Source organism: Cervus elaphus, chromosome 10, assembly GCF_910594005.1.
Source record: "Cervus elaphus chromosome 10, mCerEla1.1, whole genome shotgun sequence".
NCBI classification, from domain to species: Eukaryota; Metazoa; Chordata; class Mammalia; order Artiodactyla; family Cervidae; genus Cervus; species Cervus elaphus.
In genome coordinates, this window is record NC_057824.1 from 55,183,561 (window position 1) to 55,204,385 (window position 20,825).

A 20,825-nucleotide genomic window follows, 5' to 3' on the forward strand; every position below is an offset into this window, starting at 1 on the left:
TTAGCCGTGAATGCTCGGGAGCTGACATCTAACATGACAGTGTGGTACCGTTCCTATCAGCCGGCCTTGTGCTGGGTTTCCCTATCATTGGGGCGCTTGCACTATTCACGGAACAGACTTTCCCATGCAGGAGCCACCTCTTGTGTCCAGGGGTAACGTTGGGGTTTTTCAGGGAGCCCTCCTTGGTGCCTCTTCCTCCTCATTCTCTTTCCTAATCCCACGCAAGCAGCTCTGCCTGCCATAATCTGGGAGGCCAGAGGGCTGCCAGCCTGGCTCTTGGACTCAGGGGTAATGCCTTCTAGAGGGAGAGTGCCCCCTAGTTCTCTGGCAGGGTCAGAAGGGTGGGTATGCATGCTTGGTGGGGGGCAGGGGGAGGTGACGGGGAAAGGTGTGGGGGACTGTTGTGGCCCCTTGGAGCTTGGTAGGGACGGTGCCCCTAAGGTTGCCCCTAAGGCTTGGCAAGTGCCACTCTGGCAGGCTTAGAAATTTTCAAATAAATATTTATTAGTAGTAAGCAAAAACCCAATGACAGTATGGTTTGATGGAGGGAGAGACACATATTTGAATAGCGACCCGGAAGCTACCCCATATCAGCAACTTGATTTTTGACAGAGGTGCAAGAGTAAGTTAAAGGAGGAAAAAAGTAAACTCAGTGGAGAGTCTTTACGACAAACGGTGCTGCAGAGAAAAAGATGTGCAGACTCCTTGGGGTCCTCTGTGTTGACCATCATCCCGCCTGTAGACAGACAGCTGAATTTCTTCCTTTCCAGTCTGAGCGCCTTTGATTTTACTCCCTTGCTTTATTGCACTGGCTAGAACTCGTAGAGTTGTGTTGAATAGTGCCAGTGAGAGTGGATCTCCTCACCCTGTTCCCAACCTGCTGGGGGAGGGGGGCCAATCTGTGTGTTATTTACCAAGTTGAGGAAGCTCTCCTCTATTACTAGTTTTCTGAGAATGTATATCATGAGTGGGTTTCGAATTGTGTCAAGTGCTTTTTCCATGTCAGTGGATACAATCATGTGATATTTCTTCTTTAGCTTTATAGATTGATTCTTGGATATTAAACCAGCCTTGCATCTCTGGAATACGCTCCACTTGGTCAGCGTGTATAATTCTTTTCATATGTTGCTGAACAAGATTTTTGCATTTATATTTATGAGAGATTTTCATCTATATTTTTCTTTCCTTTTTTTTGGTACTATTTTTGTCTGATTTGGTATCAAGGTAACATTGGCCTCATAGAGCAAATTGGGAAGTGGTTTCTTTGCTTCCATTTTCTGGAAGAGATTGTGTAATTGGTGTTAACGCTTCTTTAAATATCTCATAGAATTCCAGGGAAACCATCTAGGCTTGGACACAGGTTTCTGGAGCCAGGCCTGCCATCACTTGTCACTTTAGTGAATGCCAAGGCTAGTGGGCGGCCACACGGAAGCCTCCAGAAGTACTTTGCTTCCTCCTCTCACAGACTCTGCCTCCCCTCCCCCCACCTGGCTGGGGGCTGGGGCTCCCCTCACACCCACACTCACAGTTCCCACCAGCCAAGTGCCTCCAGGCAGGCCTGCTAGCAGGCTGGGCAGGGGAAGTGGTGGGTGCCTGCGGGAGCTTGTGGGCATCCCAGCGGGTGTTCCAACCCTTCCCCCTGGCATTTCCTGTGAATTACACCAGGGCTTAGTTCTGGGAGGCAGTGAGGCAGCATGCCCGGGAAATCGTGATCGGATCAGCCAGACGGTCTGCTTGATGATGTCTGCGTCGGATGTATTTATTCTTTCCTCAATGACTCAGAATGAGCCCCGTGATCTTGGGGCGCTGGCACCCCGGTTTTGAAAGCTTACTGTCACTGCCTCGAGGGAAGGGTTTGGTGGCACCTTCACGCTTCTAGAACTCCAGGTTGGCAGAGTTGCTCTGTCCCCCTCCCCAGGCCCCAGGCATCCTGGCTTCTCTGCCTCCCACAGGCCCCTGTGCGCTGCCCCCACCAGGATATGGGCTTGCTGCACCCCTGGCCGGGGCCACCTCTCCCCGCAGCATCCACTGGCTGTGTCCTCACCTCCGAGTCTTGTGTCACCTTCCTGATGCCGTTTTCCTTGACCTGTGTCTTCCTACAACCGCTTTAAATTACAGAATGAAGATAAACCCGCTCCCTGTCTGTTGCACCTAATTTTCCTCCTTAATGTCACAGCCTTCCAATGCAGCCTCCCTGCGACCAAGTGTCTTGGTTCGGGCCTCTGTCACAGAATACCATAGGCTGGGTGGCCCAGAAATAGCAGGTTTATTTCTCCCACTTCTGGAGGCTGGAGGTCCGAGATCTGGGCACTGGCGGGTTTGGTGTCTGGTGGGTTCTCATCCCAGATCTCCTCGCTGTGTCCTCTAGTGGTGAGTGTGGGGAGGCCCCCCCTCACGATCTGGTCACCCCCCAAAGGCCCCACCTCCTAGTGCCAGCACAGGGGGTAGGGGTGGGTAGGAGTGTAATACAGGAGTTCCGGGGGCACTGGAGCATGGTCTGAGGTAGCAGGCATTTTTATCTGATCTGGTCCCCACAGGAAGCTTAGCACTTAAGACTATCTGCTGTGAAGATGTTGCTTAACAAGTATTTGTGGAATGCTTCCAGGCCTGCGTGTACCCACCCTTCCTGACTGGGATCTGCTGGGCCAAGTTGGGGGGGGGGGATGGTTCTAGGGTCTCTGGAGCCCCTCAGGGTGGACCCAGTGCCGCTGCCGAGTCACACTGTAGGCAGCCCTCCCGGCCACGCCATCCCACTCCACTAGCTGGACCTGGTTCACACAGGTCCTCAGGGCTGGACCAAGTGCCTTTTCTCTTGGGGTTCCTACAGTGAGCCCCAGTGGGTGTTGAGTGGTGAGTGTTTCCACGCCTGTGCTCTCTGATATGGGCTCAGGGTGGGCAACCGGGGGCAGCTCGACCAGGAGCACCTGCTGGGGATGAGCTTCACCTGCTCTGTGCGAGGCCCTGCAGGGACCCTGGGCAGAGGAGGGCCTGCGAAGGGGCTGGACAGAGAGCAGGCAGACGTGGCCCACATCACACCTTTGACGCGTCTGCACAGTGGAGGTGATGGGGGGCACAAGGCCACCCCTGGACTGCACGTCCCCGTGTGCAGTGTCCTCAGCCAGCTCCTCCCCCACCCCAGGCCAGCTCTCCGCTCTTCCCGTCCTGTTCTCGCCTTTGTCCCAGTCTCCCACGGTGGCCCGTTCTCATCACCAGGACAAGACCGTGGGAGGAGGAGACCAGATCAGGGGTTCTCAGGTCAGAGGACTGACACAGGAAGTGCAGAAGACCCCAAGTAGAGTCCATTCCACGAAATCGGAGATCGTGAAAACTGGTTGTTTACATTTCCGAGCTTCAAAGTGAGAGCACTGATGCCTGCATCCAGGAATTGAACAGGATCACAGAGGTGAGACCTCCTAACACCGAGGCTGGGCTAGCAGCGAGCCCTGTCCTCCATTCGGCTCCCCCCACCCAGCTCTGGCCCAGGCCTCTGCGATCCTGCCCCCACCAGCACCACCAAGCCCTCCTGTGTGTGTGGACCGGCCTTGGGCGGTGGGGAAATGGCCAGGAGGAAAAGCACAGAAAGACGCAGTCTTGGCTCCAGACCTTGGAGATCCTTATCGGGCCGGGAAGCTGGGACACCCACGCCCAAAGCGGGAAGCTCACACCCGCCAGCACGCCAGCGCACAGCGGGGGAATGAAGAGAGGCTGCCAGAGCCCTCAGCAGCCAGGGCCAGCGCGTCCTCAGGCCAGGGGGGCCCGAGCAGCCCCCTGACCCAGCCCCGCCTCCAGAGCGCACGCGGACAACTAGGAACGCTGGCCTGCGATGTTGTCTTGGGGGCAGGGCTGCTGCATGCATCGATTCCGCGAGCCTCTACTGAGCACCTGCTTTTTGTCAGTCCCAGTGATGGGCAAACACATCACCCCCGGGCAGCTCACAGTCTGGGGGTCGAGACACTGATCAGAGGACGCTAGGGTTAGTTTCGTGGGCGAGGCAAGAACGCCTCCCTGAAGCTGGGGGCTGCGGTGGCGCTCCAGTCCGCGGGCAGGACCCAGCCTGTGGTCGGCGCGCTTGCGTCGGAGGTGACTGCACCGCGTGGGCTTCCTGGTCCCCTGTGCGCCCCGCCAGGGGGCCGGGGCCCTGTGCACTGAGGAGAGCTGGAGTAACTGGCCTGGCCTCTAGGCCGCTGCTCCGGGCCTGGGGCCCTCGGTCTCCCCAGCCGGCGCAGACCTGCCCCGCCCGCCCGCGGCCCCGCCCACGCGCCCCGACCGCTTGCAGCCCCTCCTACGCGCCGCGCCGCGCCTGCGTCACCGCCCAGCCGGCTGGATCTGGTTCTAGCCGAGCCCGGCCGGCCTGACATGCGCAGTGCGCGGGGGCTGCGGCGGCCAGGCGGCGCCGAGCTCCCGGCTACACTTGGCGGCGGGGGACCCGGAGGTTAGTGCTCCCGGCCGGGAGAGGGCCGTGGGGGGCTCGGGGGCTCGTCCCGCGGGGCGGGGGCGGCGCTCTGCAGGCCGCGGACTCGGGACGGAGGCCCGGCCGGCCTGGGCGCGCTCGCCGCGGCTCGGGCCCGGACCCCGAACTGCGCCTCGGCCCGTCCCCCTGCTGCCGAGGTCTCCGGCCCGCCGCCCCCGCGAGAGTTCCGGGCCCCCGCGCGTCTTCTCGCTCTGCCGGCGGGCGGCGTCTGCACCGCGCCCCCCGGGCTGTCTCTCGTGGGGCCCCGCACTCGGGCCTTCGTAGCCGGAGGCCTCCGCGGCCCCGTGAGGCCCACTCCCGCAGCGTTAAATGTCAGGGCCTGGGGGCGGAACCCGCCGGGGCATTTACCGCTTTGCTTGCGAAATCGCTTGGGTGTGAGTAACTCGTTACTTGGCTCTGTGACTTTTTTTTTTTTAAATTCATTGTTACACTCACGAATTCTTGGAAGTGAGGGAAAAAGCCAACTAGTAGTTCCCTAGTGTTCTGAAATGATTATGGAAATTACAGTTAACGACGAACGACGTGATGGGGTAGTAACGTGCTTTGTTTGTCTTTTTCCCCTGAACAGTCTTCAGCCTGGTGCCTGGAGGGCCGCCGGGCCCCCGAGAGGCCCGGGTGAAGGGGTCAGCACTCGGCCCCGGCCGTGCAGGCTTCTGTACGAAAGGCCCGGGGTTCGGGAGCCGCTGAGGAGGACAGTCCAGAGCCTGCTCGGTCGCCGCGGGGCCAAGACGTCATTGAAAACCCTGTGCAGAAATGTGGGGCTTTGCTTTGAGCGAAGCAGTGTCGGAGTGGGAAACCTGGTGGCCCAGGCCCACCTCGACTGAGCGGGGAAAGAGATCTTGTAGGTGTTTCTTACGTAAGATTCTGATTTTCCTTTAAACGGCAAGATCAGGGCTGCCAAACTAGGAACAACTTGGCTAATTTTTCGGGAGATGCTGGGAATGACGCCTTCTGCATGTTGAACATGGCCCACAGTTCCTACACTTGACTTTTCACTCAGCTCTACCGGTGCTGACTGTGTGCTGCTGGAACGGTATTTCCAGGTTAAACGCAAAATGCAGCCTGAACTCTTCCCGGGCCTCAACGTCTGCAAAGGTGAAAGGGCAGCGGGCTCTCGAGGGAGGAGGCGGGCCTAGCCGTGGGCTGCGCAGCAGCTTCTGTGAACACTGGCCGTGGAGCCCGGGTGACCTTTGCCTTCCCATAGCTGGGATGGCCCACGTCAGGCTGTTGACTGAGCAGAGGGCAGCTGGGCCGCAAGCCTGTGTGGGCCTCCTAGTAGTGAAGGTTTCAGGGAGGGTTGTACATCACCCTCGTTCCTAAAACCCAAGGAAGGCCCGCGGGGCAGTGCTCCTCATGGACATCAAAGCTCCTGCAGAAGACAGCTGACACCTCTTTGCTCTCTGGATGTGGGTGAGATCAGCCTAGAAGCCTAGCCGAGGTTCTGGGAAGCGATGAGGTCTTGAGGGTTCATGACGATGCGTGCCCACTGTAGCTGGGAGGGGCTGTGGGGTCTTCCTGGCCCAGGCGTGTGACCTGTGCCTGCTGGTGGGAGAGCTTGGCGTTTTGGGGGAGGAAGGGGTCAGGCTGCCCCTTCCTGTCCTTAATTAAAGGGCCCTGAAGACTGGGTGAGGAGCCAGGTTTCCCCTGTTGAGGAGACGCAAGCCGCTCCCCGCTACCCCTGGTTAAGGACTCGCTGAGCCCAGCCCATCGGGAGCCGATGGCCTCTCTGGAAGCGGAGTTGCCCCCAGACTTGGAGTAGACGGTGGGGCCTCCTGTCAGCCCTGCCTTGGAGGGCTGGAAGTCTTCCTGATGCCCTGTGTTCCGTGCTCCCAGGCCCCTCTGCCGTGTGTTCTGAGGTCTCATCGGAGACCTCTAACCTCGGGGACCATGTGGGACTGCACACTGCGCCCCTGTCCCCCCAGCCTGCAGGGCGCCCACGGTCCACCTGAGCCGGGCGCTCCTCACCCCAGCCCCCTGGAGCCGTCCCCCCACAGGCCTGCGTCAGCTCTGTTGTGTCCCCTGAGGCACCAGGCACAGGCCTGTCCACACAGCGCCCTGGAGGGGAGGTGCTGGGTGCACCAGGTTCCCCGTGTCCAGACCCTGGGCCTCGTGGGCTGCTGCTGGCCACCTCTGTGCCTGCTAGCAGGCGTGGCGCTCACTGCCCCCACTGGCTGACCGCTGGGGGGAGGGGGGCATGTTTGTCTTTTCGCTGCACTTGGCTCTCTGGTGACCACAAGTCCCCGAGGGCTCCCCCATCCCCCACGGCTCCTCCCCAGTGCGGGTGTCCTGCCTCCCAGCCCTCCCTGAAAACTCTAGCCTGGCTTTGCTCCCTTGTCCATTCAAGGGCAGGAACAGATGGACGGCCTTTGAAAAGGTAGAGGGAGTGAAGTAGCATTTGCAGCATCTCAGGACTTGCTGTTTCTGGGAATCTAATCTGATCTTCATAAACAGGGTTCCAGTCTGAGGGTGTTCGCACCAGGCCTCCTGGACACAGGTGAGGGCTCACAGTCTGCCCTGGCTGGGACACCACCACCGTGCCTCTCCTGGCCAGAGGAAGCCAGAAGCTGGTCCCAGCACAGCCTTGGCAGGTCCCCCCCACCCCGGTCATACAGGCTGAAGCTCTGGGGGCCTTGGAAGGACTTGTCCGGCTGGTCACCGTCTCCCTGGCTTCAGCACCCTGATCTGTGTATCCTGTGTCTTCTGGCTTTTCCCGTGCACATAGACATAAACGTTTGTTTTAATTATTGGGTCACAGGAGAAGCAGGGTGAAAGTTAAGTCTGGTCCTTGGTGCCCCCAGCCTGCTGAGTGCCTCCAGGCTCAGCCTTGGTTCCAAAGCTGGTCTCTGAGAAGGGCCAGTGTCTCCCACCCAGGTGGAGGGCAGGTCCTGCTTGCAGCCAAGGCCGCAGGGTTTGAAGAGATTACTGTGAAAGACCCTCCCCAGAGCCCTGGCTTGTCTGGGAGGGCCGTCAGCCCATGGCTATGGTGAGACTCCCCCTACAACCCCTGAAACCCTCTCCTCTTCCTCTGTGACTGAGGAGCTAGTCTCAAGTGGGGGGGGGGGGGGTGGTGTGTGTGTGTGTGAAGAGGATCTGATATGTTTGTCTTACTGTCCAAGCCCCGCGAAGAAGGGACTGGAAGGGTGGAGGTGGGCTTGGGAAAGGGACGCCCTTCCTGGGGAGAGCCCGGGGCCCTACGTGGTGTCAGAGCCAGAGACAGGCTGGGCCTGGTGGAGTCCAAGTGCGGGCTCCGTCTCACCAGTTCGGGGGCTGACTGGGTTTTAGCCCCTCTTCCACTGTGCGTGTTGCCAGTGGATGAGAGTGGCCCCGGGGGTCAGGGGGTGCAGGGACATCTCACTGTCCCCTCGTGTTTCTGCGCCCGGTGGGTTGATGACTCGAGGCTGTGTGCTGTGATCTGGTCTCCTGGTTCGCTCATCTGAAGGCTCTGCAGCATCCGGATGGAGGGCCCAGCTCCGAGGGCCGCCTAGCAGGGGCAGCCGCTGTCCCTGTCCTCCAGGAGCTCACTTGGTCCGGCCGTGCGCTCCTCGAGGCCAGAGCCCGCGTCTGCTTCCCGCCAGCACCAGCGCCTCTGCAGGGCCAGGACCCACAGCAGCCCTGCGTCCCCCCCGCTCACGAGGTTGCTCACAGCCCCCTGCGACCGGTGCATCCTTAAGTTGTTTGGAATTGTTTCAACCAGGGCGCTGCAAACAAAAGGGCGAGCAGCTCTGTTTCTGAATCGGCAAAAGTCACTCAGCATCATGCATTGGAATGAGCCCTTAAAGAACCTAACGGTTTGTACCTGCATTTTGTATTTTTAGGGGTAACTTAAATCTCACTGTCTCCTCTGTTTCTGCTGTAAGTGTGTAGGGAGGCTGGGTGGAGGGCTCATGGAATCTGTATGTTGCCTCCCAGGTTGCATCTAGTTAATTTCAAAATGCAAAGTTTTATTAAAGTATCTAGGAAACATTCTCTCTTGTTGTTTATCTTCAGAAAGGGGAAAAGTAATTGGCTGCTGCGTGTAGTGCTTGGTCGCTGAGCCTTGTCCAGTTCTGCGACCCCATGGACCGGCTCACCAGGCTCCTCCGTCCATGGGGTTTCAGGGCTGCCCTTCCCTCCACAGCGCGAGTTGCCCTTTTGAGTTTGAATAATTGCAGTAACGCATCTGGTGGAAGTTTAGTCCTCAGTGGAGCAGCGTCTCCTGGAAGCTGCAGGCAGGGAATGGGCTTCCTGCCCAGGAAGCCTGGCTTCAGACCGGAAGAGTGGGCTGCATGGCCTGGGGTGGGGGCACCCGCCCTGCAGCCCTGAGCTCTGCGAGAGCAGGCAGGGCTCTGGACCTTGGCGGTTGTTGGGACAGAGACCTGTGGTTGAGGAGCACTCTGGCCTCTGAGCAGTTCCGGAGAGTTGTGCCCTTTGGGGTGCTGTCTGGCCTGTGCGCAGACAGCCAAGCAGAGGCCTGGACTGTGCCGCCCACACACACACACCAGGGTCACTGTGATTGTGACCCCAGTGCTCACACCCGGGCGAGGTCACACCTTGCAGCTCAGACCTGGTTCAGGCTTATATATTACAAGGATTTTTAACACACACTTTTCTTAGTCTACTGATTGTGTGGGGTTGGTTGAGAGGTTTCACCCTGACGCAGCAGGTGGGTTATGGGCTGGTGGGTGGGGTGCTGTCCTGCAGCTCGCTGACCCCCCCCATCCCCAGCCTCCCCTGCCCCTATATATCAGCGGTCAGCCAAGAGCAGCCCCCTTCACCCCAGAATCCCACTTCAGGGGCATACCTTGCTGGCCCAGCCAAGTCCAGGCAACTGCAGGTGACGGTGGGGGAGGGGAACTGTACCCCTAGGCTGCGGTGGATGCTCTTTACAGCAGGAGGCTTCTGGGGCCCATGTGGGTGATGGGCACCACCCTCCCCTCCTCGGGTCAGCTCACCCTGGGACCCCCAGCTCCTGGGAGCTGCTGGAGAGATCCCACCCTCGGGCCGCCGTGAGGCCCGGGGCGTGGCCTGAGACCAGAGGTGGGCCCGGTTAGCTCGGCGTCTTGGAACTTGCCCGTCTCCGAGCGCTTCTGCTCCTCCTGAGCCGACAGGCCCAGGGGTCTGAGGGAGGAGAGCCTGCCAGGCCCGTGCCGATCCAAAGCTGTGGTGTAGTCCGTCTGCACGAGATGGTAAGGGCCCCCAGCACAACCCTACTCGGGCCGTCCCAGCTGAGCCTTTCTTGGCCCGTCCCCACACCTGGGACCCTCAGGGTGGAGAGGCAGACTCCCCGCCCCCTTCCCAAGCATCAGGGCCTCTGGGTGGGAGCCGACAGGGGTTCCAGGCTCCACTGGGAGCCCATGTGTGTGGTCTGGGAGGCTGAGGTGGTCCAGGCACCCCACACGGTGGGACCTGAGAGCCCCGGGGCTGCACCGACGGGCTGTCTCCACACGCACATGGAGCAAGAGCGCCTCACCTGAGCGAGGCACGGGGCCGGGGTGCAGGAGAGCCCCAGAGAAGGGGCACTGACCCGGCTTGCAGACCCCTCTGTGCCCTCCCAGGTCTGTGCTGGGCCTGCCAGCCTCCTTTCGTGGCTGAAGACTCTGCTACCCGAGGCGGAGGGAAGGGGAGAGTGGCTGAAAGAGGCCTCTTTGTAACCGGAGACCCTTGGTCACCTGAGTGTGGGCAGGGCGCCAGTCCTACGTGTGTCCTGATGGAGAGGCAGTTGGACCCTTCAGATCCGCCCACCGCCCGCGGCCTCCAGGGAGTGCCTGGGTCCGTGTCCCGCCCTCCCAGACCCACGCTGGCTCACATTCCTGCTGCCCTTCTGCAGTGGGGGCCAACCCCCCTGCCAGCCCCCTTCCCGCGCCCCCTCCATGGGGACAGCGGCACGTTGGGCCATCACGGGGCCCACGAGGCCCCCCACGAGCCCTTGGGGTGGGCACCAAGCTCCACCCTCGCCAGGTCTCTGATGAGGGCCTCTCCTCTGGCCTGGGGGCAGCAGCCAGCACCCCGTGAGATCAGACGGGTGGCTGGGACCCCCCATGTCCTAGGAGACCCCCTCCTGTCCCTTCCCCGGCCTGTCCGACCTGCTGGCCTCCCTCGGGGGTCAGTGTTGACCCATCCCCAGGACCTTCCCCGGGACTTGGGGCTTGGTGGCCAGTGCAACGCCCCCGTGACTCAGAGGGGCCGGGCTCCCTGCGTCCAGCATGGCTTCTCCATGAGCCGGGGGTGGGGGTTGGGGGGGTCTCCTAGACCCCAGCCTGCTGAGCTTGGGATCTGTGAGAGCATAAACGGGCCTGGAGTGCGTTGTGCTCGAATAGGTCACTGTGTGATTTCACACGCGTGGCATCTGTGGCACGAGGAGGCAAGCGGGAGGATGCAGAGGACAGGGTGGCCGTTACAGCGGGGAGGCAGGGGCAGGGCGGGGCGGTAAGAGGCGCAACTGCAGCGGGACAGGCGGAGCCAAAGGGCTGGTGGTGAGTGCTTCCCAGGCGACGATAGTGGTAAAGAGCCAACCTGCCAGCGCGTGAGAGGAGACCAGGGTTCAGTCCCTGGGTCGGGAAGATCTCCTGGAGGAGGGCATGGCAACCCACTCCATTACTCTTGCCCAGAGAATCCCATGGACAGAGGAGCCTGGCCGCATACACGTCATAGGGTTGCAAAGAGAGACACGACTGGAGCAACTTAGTGCGGAGGCACACACGCACGCCAGGAGGTCCTCGGAAGCAGGAGCCCGTGTCACCCCAGGGAAGAATATGCTGCTTTCAAAATCTGAGTTTATTCCCCGTCAGCAGGAGTCTGGCTGTGACTGGTGTTGGTGTTTTAGGCATGGGTGTGACTTTAAAACCTGCACGCGCCATGGGGCCATCCTGCCCTCCCAGCTGTTCTGGACCTTGCCCCCACCCCGGCCCCGTGGGGCTGCGTGCGTGCGGGGGTGCGTGTCCCACCTCAGGGAAGGCGCCTCCTGTGCGGGTGGGCCGTGCGTCTCACGTCAGGGCTGCCGGATGTCACCGGGTGCAGCCCTGAAGCTCCACGAGGCGGTAAACCCCAGCTGGTTTCAGGAGAAGGCTGGAGCAGCTGGGGAGAGCATCTCTCTTGTTTTAGAAGATTCCGGGAGGAGTGGGTGTGGCGTGGGAGCACAGAGGGCGTCAGGGGTTGGCATCTAGGAGGAACCTGCCTGCCAGGGGCCCCACTGTACCTCGCTCTCCGGGTTGCGGGCTCTGCACACGGGGTGTGCGGGGGCAGTGCCCAGGGCTGCCGGCCTTCACCCTTCTGAATTCGCCTGGTCCGGCTTCCGGGAAGGCCCGGGAGCCGCTGGCCGACACTCTGGCCTACACTCTCCTTTGGCTTCCTGGGGGCGGGGAGGGCGAGGCGGGTTGCATCACAGCCCTGGCGCCCCCGCCCCTCCTGCTGCCCTCAGGCCTGGGGGGCGGTCCTTGCAGCACCGCCCCCCGCCCCCCTGCCCAGGTCCCGGGCAGAGGGGCCCGGCACAGGCCGGGGGTCCCAGTTCCTATGCTGCCCCCTCCCGACGCCTTCACGGAGGTTCCTGCGCTTCCAGGGGTCCGCATCCGCGTCCGTGTCCCCGGAGGAGCAGAGGGTCCTGGAGAGGAAGCTGAAGAAGGAGCGGAAGAAAGAGGCGCGGAGGCGGCTGCGGGAGGCGGGCATCGCTGCGGCTCCAAGCCCGGCGAGCAAGCGCTCGGGGGCCGCGCTGGCCCTGGAATACCTGTGCAGGTGAGCGGGGCGGGGTCACAGCCTGCCCGCGGTCGGGGCGCTGGGCCTCCTTCTCATCAAGAAAACGAGGGTCAGCTGAGCGCCGGACAAGACGACGGCCTCAGGGTTTCCTTGAAAGGCTCATGGGCGCGTGATGGCTGTGGCGGTGGCGTCTCACCGCCACCATCAGCCTGTCACTCCCACCCCCGTCACCTCTCGAAGTCGGTGTTCCCACCCTCAGCATCGTTACCGCCCCCACCGTCGCGCGCACTCGACGCTTCCCTCCAGGAACTGTTCTTTCGTGGGATCCTGGACGCCCAGCCAGGAACTGGGGTTGGCGGCCTGGAACCGGTTCAGGAGCAGGGCTGCTGGGGGCCCTCAGGGCGGTCTGGGAGGGCAGACAGGCCTGGGCACGTGTGCAGAGTGAACCCAGAGGTTGGCCAGGAAGGGCGGGGTGGAGACGGTGGGATTCTGGAGCCTTCTCGGAAGGAGCTGCCCTGCCCAGCCGCCCTGGGGCTTGGTATACAACAGAATCCTCCAGATTCCTGGACAGGGCTGAGCACCCAGTGAGTCAGCTGCTGGGCAGCCGTTCTGCTTCTCCCCTCCCCTCTCCTCCTCCTCCCCCTCTCCCCTGCCTGGGCAGGGCTCACACGTGCTCTGTGGGACAGATTGGGGGCTGCCTTCCCCCCAGCCCATCGGAGCTCGGCACAAAGTGGGGGGCACAGGCTGTGAGCAGGACGGTGTCCGGGGGGGGGGCCTTGGCCCTGCCAGGATTGCTTGCGGGGCGGGGACACACTCCCCACTGAGACCTGCCCACTGTCAGTAGGAAATCCACCTTCAGTTCAGTGCCTCCTTCTCCTCACAGGAAGGTCCTCGACCTGCAGTGACCGCCCTTGACCGTGTGGAGCCCAGGGGTCAGGAGGCCACCCGGCGGAGCAGCCTCCCCGACCCTGACCCTGGGCGGTTCTCTGCGAGGTGGGGGGTGCCGTTGGGACTGAGGCCCCTCGTGTACACCTGGTCCCATCCAGGCACTTCCACCCGCAGCAGCGGCCACAGACTCAGGGCCCGCTGGCACTCGGGGGCAGCTCTGCAGACGGTGGTCCCAGGGAGTGGGTGGTGGACCCACCCTCGATCCCTGAGGGACCAGCTTCCGGAAGTCGCCGGAGCTGTGGCAGCGCCTGAACCGGCCTCTCCGCCCCGTCTGGGAGGAAAGCATCCTCGTGGGGGTCGCTCACCGGGCCGCAGCCCCTCTGGAGGATGGGGCTCAGCCCTCACTGCCCCCCCAACACACACACACACACATGCGCGCGCGCGCGCCAGCGCGGCCTCCCTGCTGACCTCTGAGCTCACTGCAGTCACACAGATCCTTCCTCTGCAGGTTCTCCCCTGCTGGGGGCTCGGGGTCGCCGGGGCAATGTCCGCCTGGTCCTGCTGTGTCTGTGGGCCCCACACTCCCAAGGCCCCGCCCAGCGCCCCTTGCTCCCCAAGGGCAGGGCATCTGAAGCCAGTTCAAGGCCCCCAGACCCCGGAGCCACCTCTGGTCCCCGCTGACCACACGGGCATTGAGTTGACCCTGGTTGGAGCCCTGGGTCAGGGAAGAGGCATTGCTTTGGGCAGACACCCTGCCCGTCCTCATCAGCAGTGAGGGAGCAGCGCCAGGGGAGCCTCAGGCCGCAGGTGGTCCGTCCCTCCCAAACCCTCTGACCTCTCAGGAGGGACCAAGACCCTGGGGGAAATGAAGTTTTCAGGGGAGGTGAATGGGCCAGGGCGCGATGGGGGTGGAACCACAGGTGGGGGACAGGGTGGGTGTTCCTTGTAAAGGCTGATCTGCTGTAGCAGCAGCCAGGCCCCTCCGGAAGGAGGACTCTGCAGAGCGGGGGATGTGAGGGGCTAGGCTCCCGCAGTGGGAGCGCGGCCCGCCGGCGGCCTTCAGCTCGCGGGGGTCCCGCCAGGGGGCGCTACGCCGCGGGGACCGCGGCCCCATCCGAGAATCGCGTGTCTCTGGGTGATTGTGTCCTCCCGGGAGGGACGCGCAGGGGAGGGCTTCTCCACTGGCCCAGGCGGACGATGAGGTGGCTCCCTGATCACCACCATCGGAGAGGTCCTAGGGCAGCGGGGGCCCCTCGGGGTGGCCTACAGGGGCCTTCTGCGAGGGGGTGGCGGGGGACCGCTGACTCCCTGGCCTGGCGGCCCTTCCTTGGGCCGCTTCTAGGCCCCAGCCGGGCCCATGCGCCCCCGCGGGTGGGGAAGGCAGAGGGGGGCCCTGTCCCGCGTGCACCCCATCACAGGCCGGGCTGCTCGGCGAGGAGGCCCTCCTGCCGTCCTGCAGCCGCGGAGCCGCCCTCCGCCCCTCCCACGCGGCCGGCAGCTTGGGGCCCAGACCCCCGTCCACCTCGCGGCCTCCATCCCAGTGTTGGGGTCTCCACTGGGCTCCGGCTTGGCCTGGGCTTCTCCCTGGCCTGGGCTTCTCCCAGTGTCCTGGTCACCCAGGGGCGAGCACATCCAAGGCCACGGGGACCCCTGCGTGGCCCTCGAGGTCAGGGGTCCTAGCTGCTCTCTGCCTCCCCTCCCCCATCCTCCAGGGCAAGAAGGCTGTGCCTGCCCCTGCAGGTGATCAGGTGACCCTGCCTGATCCGTGTTTCTGGAAGGACCGAGTTTGTGAAATTCAGGGTATTTCCGTTAGAATCATAAAAGAGTGGCTATGAAGAGCTAGAAGAAAGTGGCCTTGTGCCCCCTGGGCCTGATGTCCCAGCTGAGGGCCCCCAGCAGGCGAGCAGAGACCTGGCGAAGACCCCTGAGACCCCCCCACCCGGGCCGCCCTCCCTGGGAGGATCCTCTGCAGACGCCCTGGCCCTCATCAGGGAGAGGCCGCCTGCGCCTCCCCTCCGGGACCTGAGCCGCCCTGTCCTTGTTCCCCAGCTGGGCCCAGAAGCACGAGGACTGGAGGTTCCAGAAGACGAGGCAGACCTGGCTGCTACTGCACATGTATGACCGTGACCAGGTGGGGCTCCTCCCCCTGGGGCGGGGAGGCCTGTGCACACTCGGGGGGTGGGGGGACGTCTGTGCACACTCGGGGGTTGGGGGGGCCTGTGCACACTCGGGGGGTGGGGGGAGGCCTCTGCACACACAGAGAGGCAGGGGAGGTCGGTGTGCATGCAGGGTGGGGGAAGGCCTGTGCACACTTGAGCGGCAGAGGGTGCGGTCGGGTCTCCTCATGATGGAGGGGAAGGACCGGCTGGCAGCGCCTGCTTGGGCCACACTGGACTCGGCCTCCCTCCAGGGGCGGGGAAGTCCTCCCCCTCCCGTGGCCTGTGTTAGGAGGCCAAGGAATCATGGAGCTCATGGAGGCCGCGTGGGAGAACCCCGCTGAGCCCTCCGTCTTCCAGAGATGAAACTGGGCCCAGAAGGAGGGCCCCTGGGGGTCAGGGAGCAGAAGCCCTGCCGGCTTTGCCCAGCGGCTGGACTCAGCCACAGGGCTCCCGGCTCCGGGGCCGCCACTCCAGAAAAGCCACTGTCCATGAGCTTGGAGGTCTTGCCCACTCTGCCCCGCCACGGCTCCTCCGCTGTCAGACCCGGCGGTGCGCCTCTCTGACGATGGGGCGTCCACCAGGCAGCGGCCCGCCGTCTGTGCAGGGTCTGTGCAGAACCGCGCTTGCCGGGGGCCTGCCCTGTCTCCTCTGACCTGACCCGCCCGGCCCCGCGTGCTCAGAGGACAGTTGCGCGGCACCTGTGTGCCGGGCGTGGTGGGCCGGGCGTGGCCGGTTCGCGGTGGCTTGACATTGATGTCAGTGTGTGACGCGGGTGGCTGTCAGGTTTGTTCCTGTGACGTCACTCCTGATTCCTTCAGTGACCAGCACGTGTCTGGGGGCCGCTTGGAGCTGAGCAGCTGCCTCCTGTCTCACTCTCGCTGCTCCTCAGTGACCCTGTCCGGGGCTTTTCTGTTTCCTTCTGCTGCCGCCCCACTATGGACTGCGAGTTTCGCATCAGCCTAGACTCGCCCGTTTCCCTGGACGGGCTTTAATCCGTTCCTTTGGAGCCGTCACATCCATCGGGACAATCGTCAGAGTCATCCCAGTTAGGAGGGGCTCCCCCGGTGGGGACGTCGAGGGCTGCCTCTGCGTGCACAGGACGGGGCGGGGAATCTTCCGTGGAGGAGGCCATGCGCTGCGGGGCCGGACGCGGGGCGCAGAGGCCAGAAACACCAGCCTGCGCCCCTTCCCCGCAGCCCTCCCCACTCACCGCACAGGGCACCCGCCTCGTCTCAGGTTCTGGAGTCCGCAGGGCGCCAGCGGCTTCTGACTTGGACCCCAGCCCCTGTTTCAGCCCCGCCCTTGCTCCTGCTTCTGGAAGGGCTGCGCAGCCAGCCCCGGAAGGAGCAGCTGGGGGTTGGGAGGGGCTGAGCAGGACTCCCGGGTCTCAGCCTGAGCTTCCCCTTCTTGAGACCCGGCATTCTCATCCATCTCTGCCCCAGAACGCTGTCACCTCTTCATGGATTCTCTTTGTCCCAAGTGACTTCTCTCTGAAAATGATCTGCCTACTGTTAGCGGCGTTTCAGGAGGGCCGACTTCTGCCAGCCCGTGGAGCATAAGGAGAGCCTGTGCGGGGAACGGGGGTGCCGTCTGGGAGCAGCTCCTCGGGGTGAGCCCTGGACACCCGCTGTCGCCGCGCACCACCCACCGACCCTGACCACCTTCCCGCCCCTTCCAGGTCCCTGACGAGCACTTCCCCGCCCTGCTGGCCTATCTGGAGGGGCTCAGGGGCCGCGCCCGCGAGCTGACGGTGCAGAAGGCGGAGGCGCTGATGCGGGAGCTGGACCAGGCAGGCGCCTGCGCCCTGCCGCCCGGGGGGACCCAGCGCGCCCGGCAGGTGCTGCAGCTGCTCTCCTAGCGGGCAGCTCGGGGGCACCTGGGCCCCGTGGACCCCAGCGAGGGCAAGGGCCCTGGGTCTTCTGGGTCCTGCACCCCGGAGGGCCTGCCTCTCTCTCCTGACTCCTCGACCAGGAACTCTTCAGAGGAGAAGACAGGTTACCCCCTCCACGGTAGAATGCGGTCACTCTGAAATGACCTGGCCTCCTGGTGGCCCACAGGCTCCCACAGAAGCTTCTCATTGTGGGAAACGTCTTGTTTTTCTACCAGGACTATGCTAGAGGTCAGAGCTGGCCTTTCCTGCCAGCTGCAGCCCATCCGCGTGGGGCGTGGCCCCCTCCTCCGGCTGATGGTCCCTCCCATGCGTCTTCGAGGCCACCTGTCTTCAAGGCCACCTGCCTGCCTTCGCTGATGGCTGGGCTGAGGTTCATCCATTGCTCCTCCCCCTGGCTGTATTTTCAATAAAAAACAGGCCCCTGGGGGGGGCCGTGGTTCGTCACGTGACTCATTTTCTGCCCAGGGGCCGTGAGCGTGGGCTCCGTGGCCTCCCTGGGGTGACTTCTGGGGGAGCCCCTTGGGTGGAGCTTCTGACTGCGGGGCTGACGACTGCTCTGCAGCCTGCATTTCCAGGCGCTGGCAGGGACCGCGCACTGCCCCCCTGCAGGTAGCACCTGCCCAGCCCTCGGTCCCCAACGGAGCGCCCGCGTCTGGCGCCCGGAGGCCATGTTCAGGGAGTGGCCCGGCCACCTCGGACGGTCAGATGGGTGGAGGGGTGTTTTCGTCGACCCGGCCTGGTGCGCTGCCCTCGGGCGTGGTCGGCGTCCAGCGCTTGCGGACATGCTGGGGCCGGGGCTGACAGGACACCGAGTGTGGCGCTCTGCGTCCTGGGAGCCAGGCCCCTGAGATGGGCCACGGGGATGGAGGTCACGGGGGGAGCGCCCACCTGTCCCCACAAAGACACACGCCTACTAGAGCCTCCGCCCAGAAACGGGGTTCCCCAACTCTGCCACGCAAGGACACCCCCCGGGGTCACCGTGGTTCCCAGTCACGGCCGGGGCCTCTGCCCAGCCCACCCCCCAACCCCTGCAGGATGAAGCTCCGTCCCTCCGCTGTGCCCGGGGCAAGGCGTGGTCTCTCAGCCCCGAATCCAAAGCCCAGGTGTTCCAGACCGACAGGAAGAGGGCACAGAACTGCCCTGGGGGTCCAGTGGTGAAGAATCCACCTCATACTGCAGCGGACGAGGCTTCGATCCCTGGACGGGGAAACTAAGATCCCACCTGCCTCGCAGCTTTAAGCCCTTGAGCTCTGGAGCCCGCGGACCACAAGTAGAGTCAATGCACCGCAACAAAGTTTCCTCCTGACAGGACGGAGGCCCTGCAGGCTGCAACTGAAACCGCCTTGGAAGTCACTGACATCGCTGAGTTATTCCGAAAAAAGGAGAATTGCCAACTTCCAGCTTCAGCTCAGGACGCCATGCGCCGGGGGCCACAGCACAGCCTGACTGGCACGGTTGTCAGCTGCCCCCTGCACCACGCCGTCCCCCGGGACCTGGCCGTCGCTCAGGGTGCAGGTATGGGAGGCCGCGGGACATTCTGCCTCCCTGCAGCCCCTGACCCTCCAGCCTCAGGCCTGCTGGCGCCCCCTGGAGGGCCTCGGCCAGGCTACTTTCGGCGGGAAGTCCAGTGTTCCAGCCTGACTGAGGCTCTGCCAGCCTCGGGGGGTGACTGGGATCAGGACCGAAGCCAGCAGCCTCCGCCCCCCCGCCCATGGCCCCAGGTCCTGGAGAGATGGGGCTGGAAAGTACACGTGAGCCTCGTGCCACCAGACACACATACCCCGCCCCACACCGACACGCGTGCCCGAGCAAGTTAGAGTTAAAACTGGTCGTGGTGCCTACAGATTAGGAACACTTTTAGTAAGTAGCTCAGTTGGTAAGGAATCCGCCTGCAGTGCAGGAGACCCGGGGTCTATCCCTGGGTCGGGAAGATCCCCTGGAGAAGAGAACGGCTACCCACTCCAGTATTCTTGCCTGGAGAATTCCACGGACAGTGGACGTGGCGGGCTACAGTCCGTGAGATCGCATAGAGTTGGACACCACTGTGCGACTAACTTCCTTTATTTTTAAGTTCTGGGGAAAAACAAAATGCATGCAGCCATGGGATTTGGAAATCAGGGCCGGTCCTCATGATTCCTGACCCTGGAGGAGGTTCAGGGGCTGGGGGGAACCAAGCGCCATATCTGAGAGGAAACGCCCAGGGCCACCCCCACAGGTGAGCGGGTGCGCCTGTTACTGACAGGACGGAGGGCAGGTGGGGCCCCTTCCCTCTGCTCCCCTGGTTCTCCAGGAGCACAGGGCACTGGCCTGGGGTCAGTGGGGCAACGAAAGCCCCACCCAGCCAAGAGACAAATCCTGAGAAGAGGACTCGGCAGCCCCTCCCCCCTCCCCTCCCCAGGCCCACTGGGCCATCAGTGCATCCAGGCACGGCCACCCACGGCCCTGCCCCAGATCCTCAGGAAGCTTCTCCCGCCCTGCCTCACCCCCGAGATCTGTGTGCTGACTGGTGTGTCCTGGGTCATTCCATTTGAACCTCTGGAGGGACACGTGCCTTGTCACCCAGCTCCTGTCACCCCGACCCCGTCCTGCTCACCAGCTCACGTCCCAAGGGAAGCCTCCCCACATGGTCACTGGCATTCAGCGCAGGCAGACCTTTTAATTCGTGCTCATCTGATGCTCCCCTCCCCCCCCCCCCCCCCCGCCCCGCCCCGGCTCCAGGAAGGCCCTACGGCCCAGCTGGGAACCAGGGCCCCATGCCTCCCTTGGTCCAGTCGGTTCAGTAGGCGAGCTCCAGGAGGGCGGAAGCTACGCCTTGTTTGCCCGTGTCCCACTGGCAGAGGTGGTGTTGGGCAGGCAGGGCTGTGATCTCAGCTGACCTGCACATCCTGGCCCGCTCCCCACCCACCACCAGCTGCCCCGAGGTGCGTGGCCCCCACTGAGGGATCAGGAGCTGGCTCATAGGGAGGGTCTGGGTGGATTGTGGGGCAAGAGCTCTTGGAGGAGGCCTCCCTGCAGACTCCTACGACCCGCCTCACCCCAGCCTGGCTGACCCGCTCTGGGCAACCGCTCACCCTCAACTGGCCCACCGCCCACAGGGCACCAAGGAGCCCTAGGAACAGGGTGGGGTCTGCAGGGACCCGGCGGGCCCAGGGCCTGGCACGATGCAGAGCAAGTCGGGAATGCTGGTCCGAGGTTGGCCTCTGGGTGGATGTCGCCCTGGGGCCCAACAGCCCCAGCTATCTCCCTGCACCCCAAGTTCAGGTGGGTGACACCCCTGTGCCTGGCACGTGTTGGCTGGTGACGCGGGCCCTGCTGGGGAACCGGATGAGGGCCAGTGGGGAGGGGAACGTGGGAGCGGGGACAGCAGGAAGCCTGAGGGGCCTGTGGGAATGTGGGGGTGCGACACCTGCTGCGGGGACCCCGGAGGACAGGCAGGGGCAACACTCCAGGGGCTGGGGGTGGAGCGGGGACGACACCCAGCTCTGCCCTGGGCTGTGGGGCCTGGGAGGGGGAGAGGAGGGCCAGGCTGGGAGGGGCCCTCCGGTTTGGGGGCACCCCCATCCCCCATGGTGCCCAGATCAGTCTCCCTGACCTGGGACACACAGCCCGTGGTGGCCACAGCAGAGAGCCCGGTGAGAGGCTGCATGTCTGTCTCTCCGACCATCCTGTCTCCATCACCCACAAGCCCAGAGCAACTCAGCTTCCCCCCTCCCCAACCCTGGGGCCCTCGGTCAGCCAGGCCTCGCAG

General features: G+C 63.5%; 1 protein-coding gene and 1 long non-coding RNA gene across 4 annotated transcripts in view; both read left to right on the forward strand.

Moving 5' to 3' along the window:
* The window catches only part of C10H7orf50 (chromosome 10 C7orf50 homolog), a 67,787-nt gene extending 50,261 nt beyond the window's left edge, over positions 1–17,526 (forward strand). For all 3 annotated transcript variants that reach the window (XM_043915480.1, XM_043915479.1, XM_043915478.1), the window contains exons 3-5: positions 12,006–12,178; positions 15,077–15,158; positions 16,865–17,526. In XM_043915480.1, coding sequence (XP_043771415.1) covers positions 12,006–12,178; positions 15,077–15,158; positions 16,865–17,044 — 435 coding nt within the window. In that variant the 3' untranslated portion in view covers positions 17,045–17,526. The remainder of the gene's footprint in view (positions 1–12,005; positions 12,179–15,076; positions 15,159–16,864) is intronic.
* Positions 4,337–8,436, forward strand: LOC122701977. The gene is made up of 2 exons (XR_006343164.1): positions 4,337–4,432; positions 5,040–8,436. It is a non-coding gene; the product is annotated as an uncharacterized LOC122701977 (long non-coding RNA).
* Positions 17,527–20,825: the final 3,299 nt, after the last annotated feature.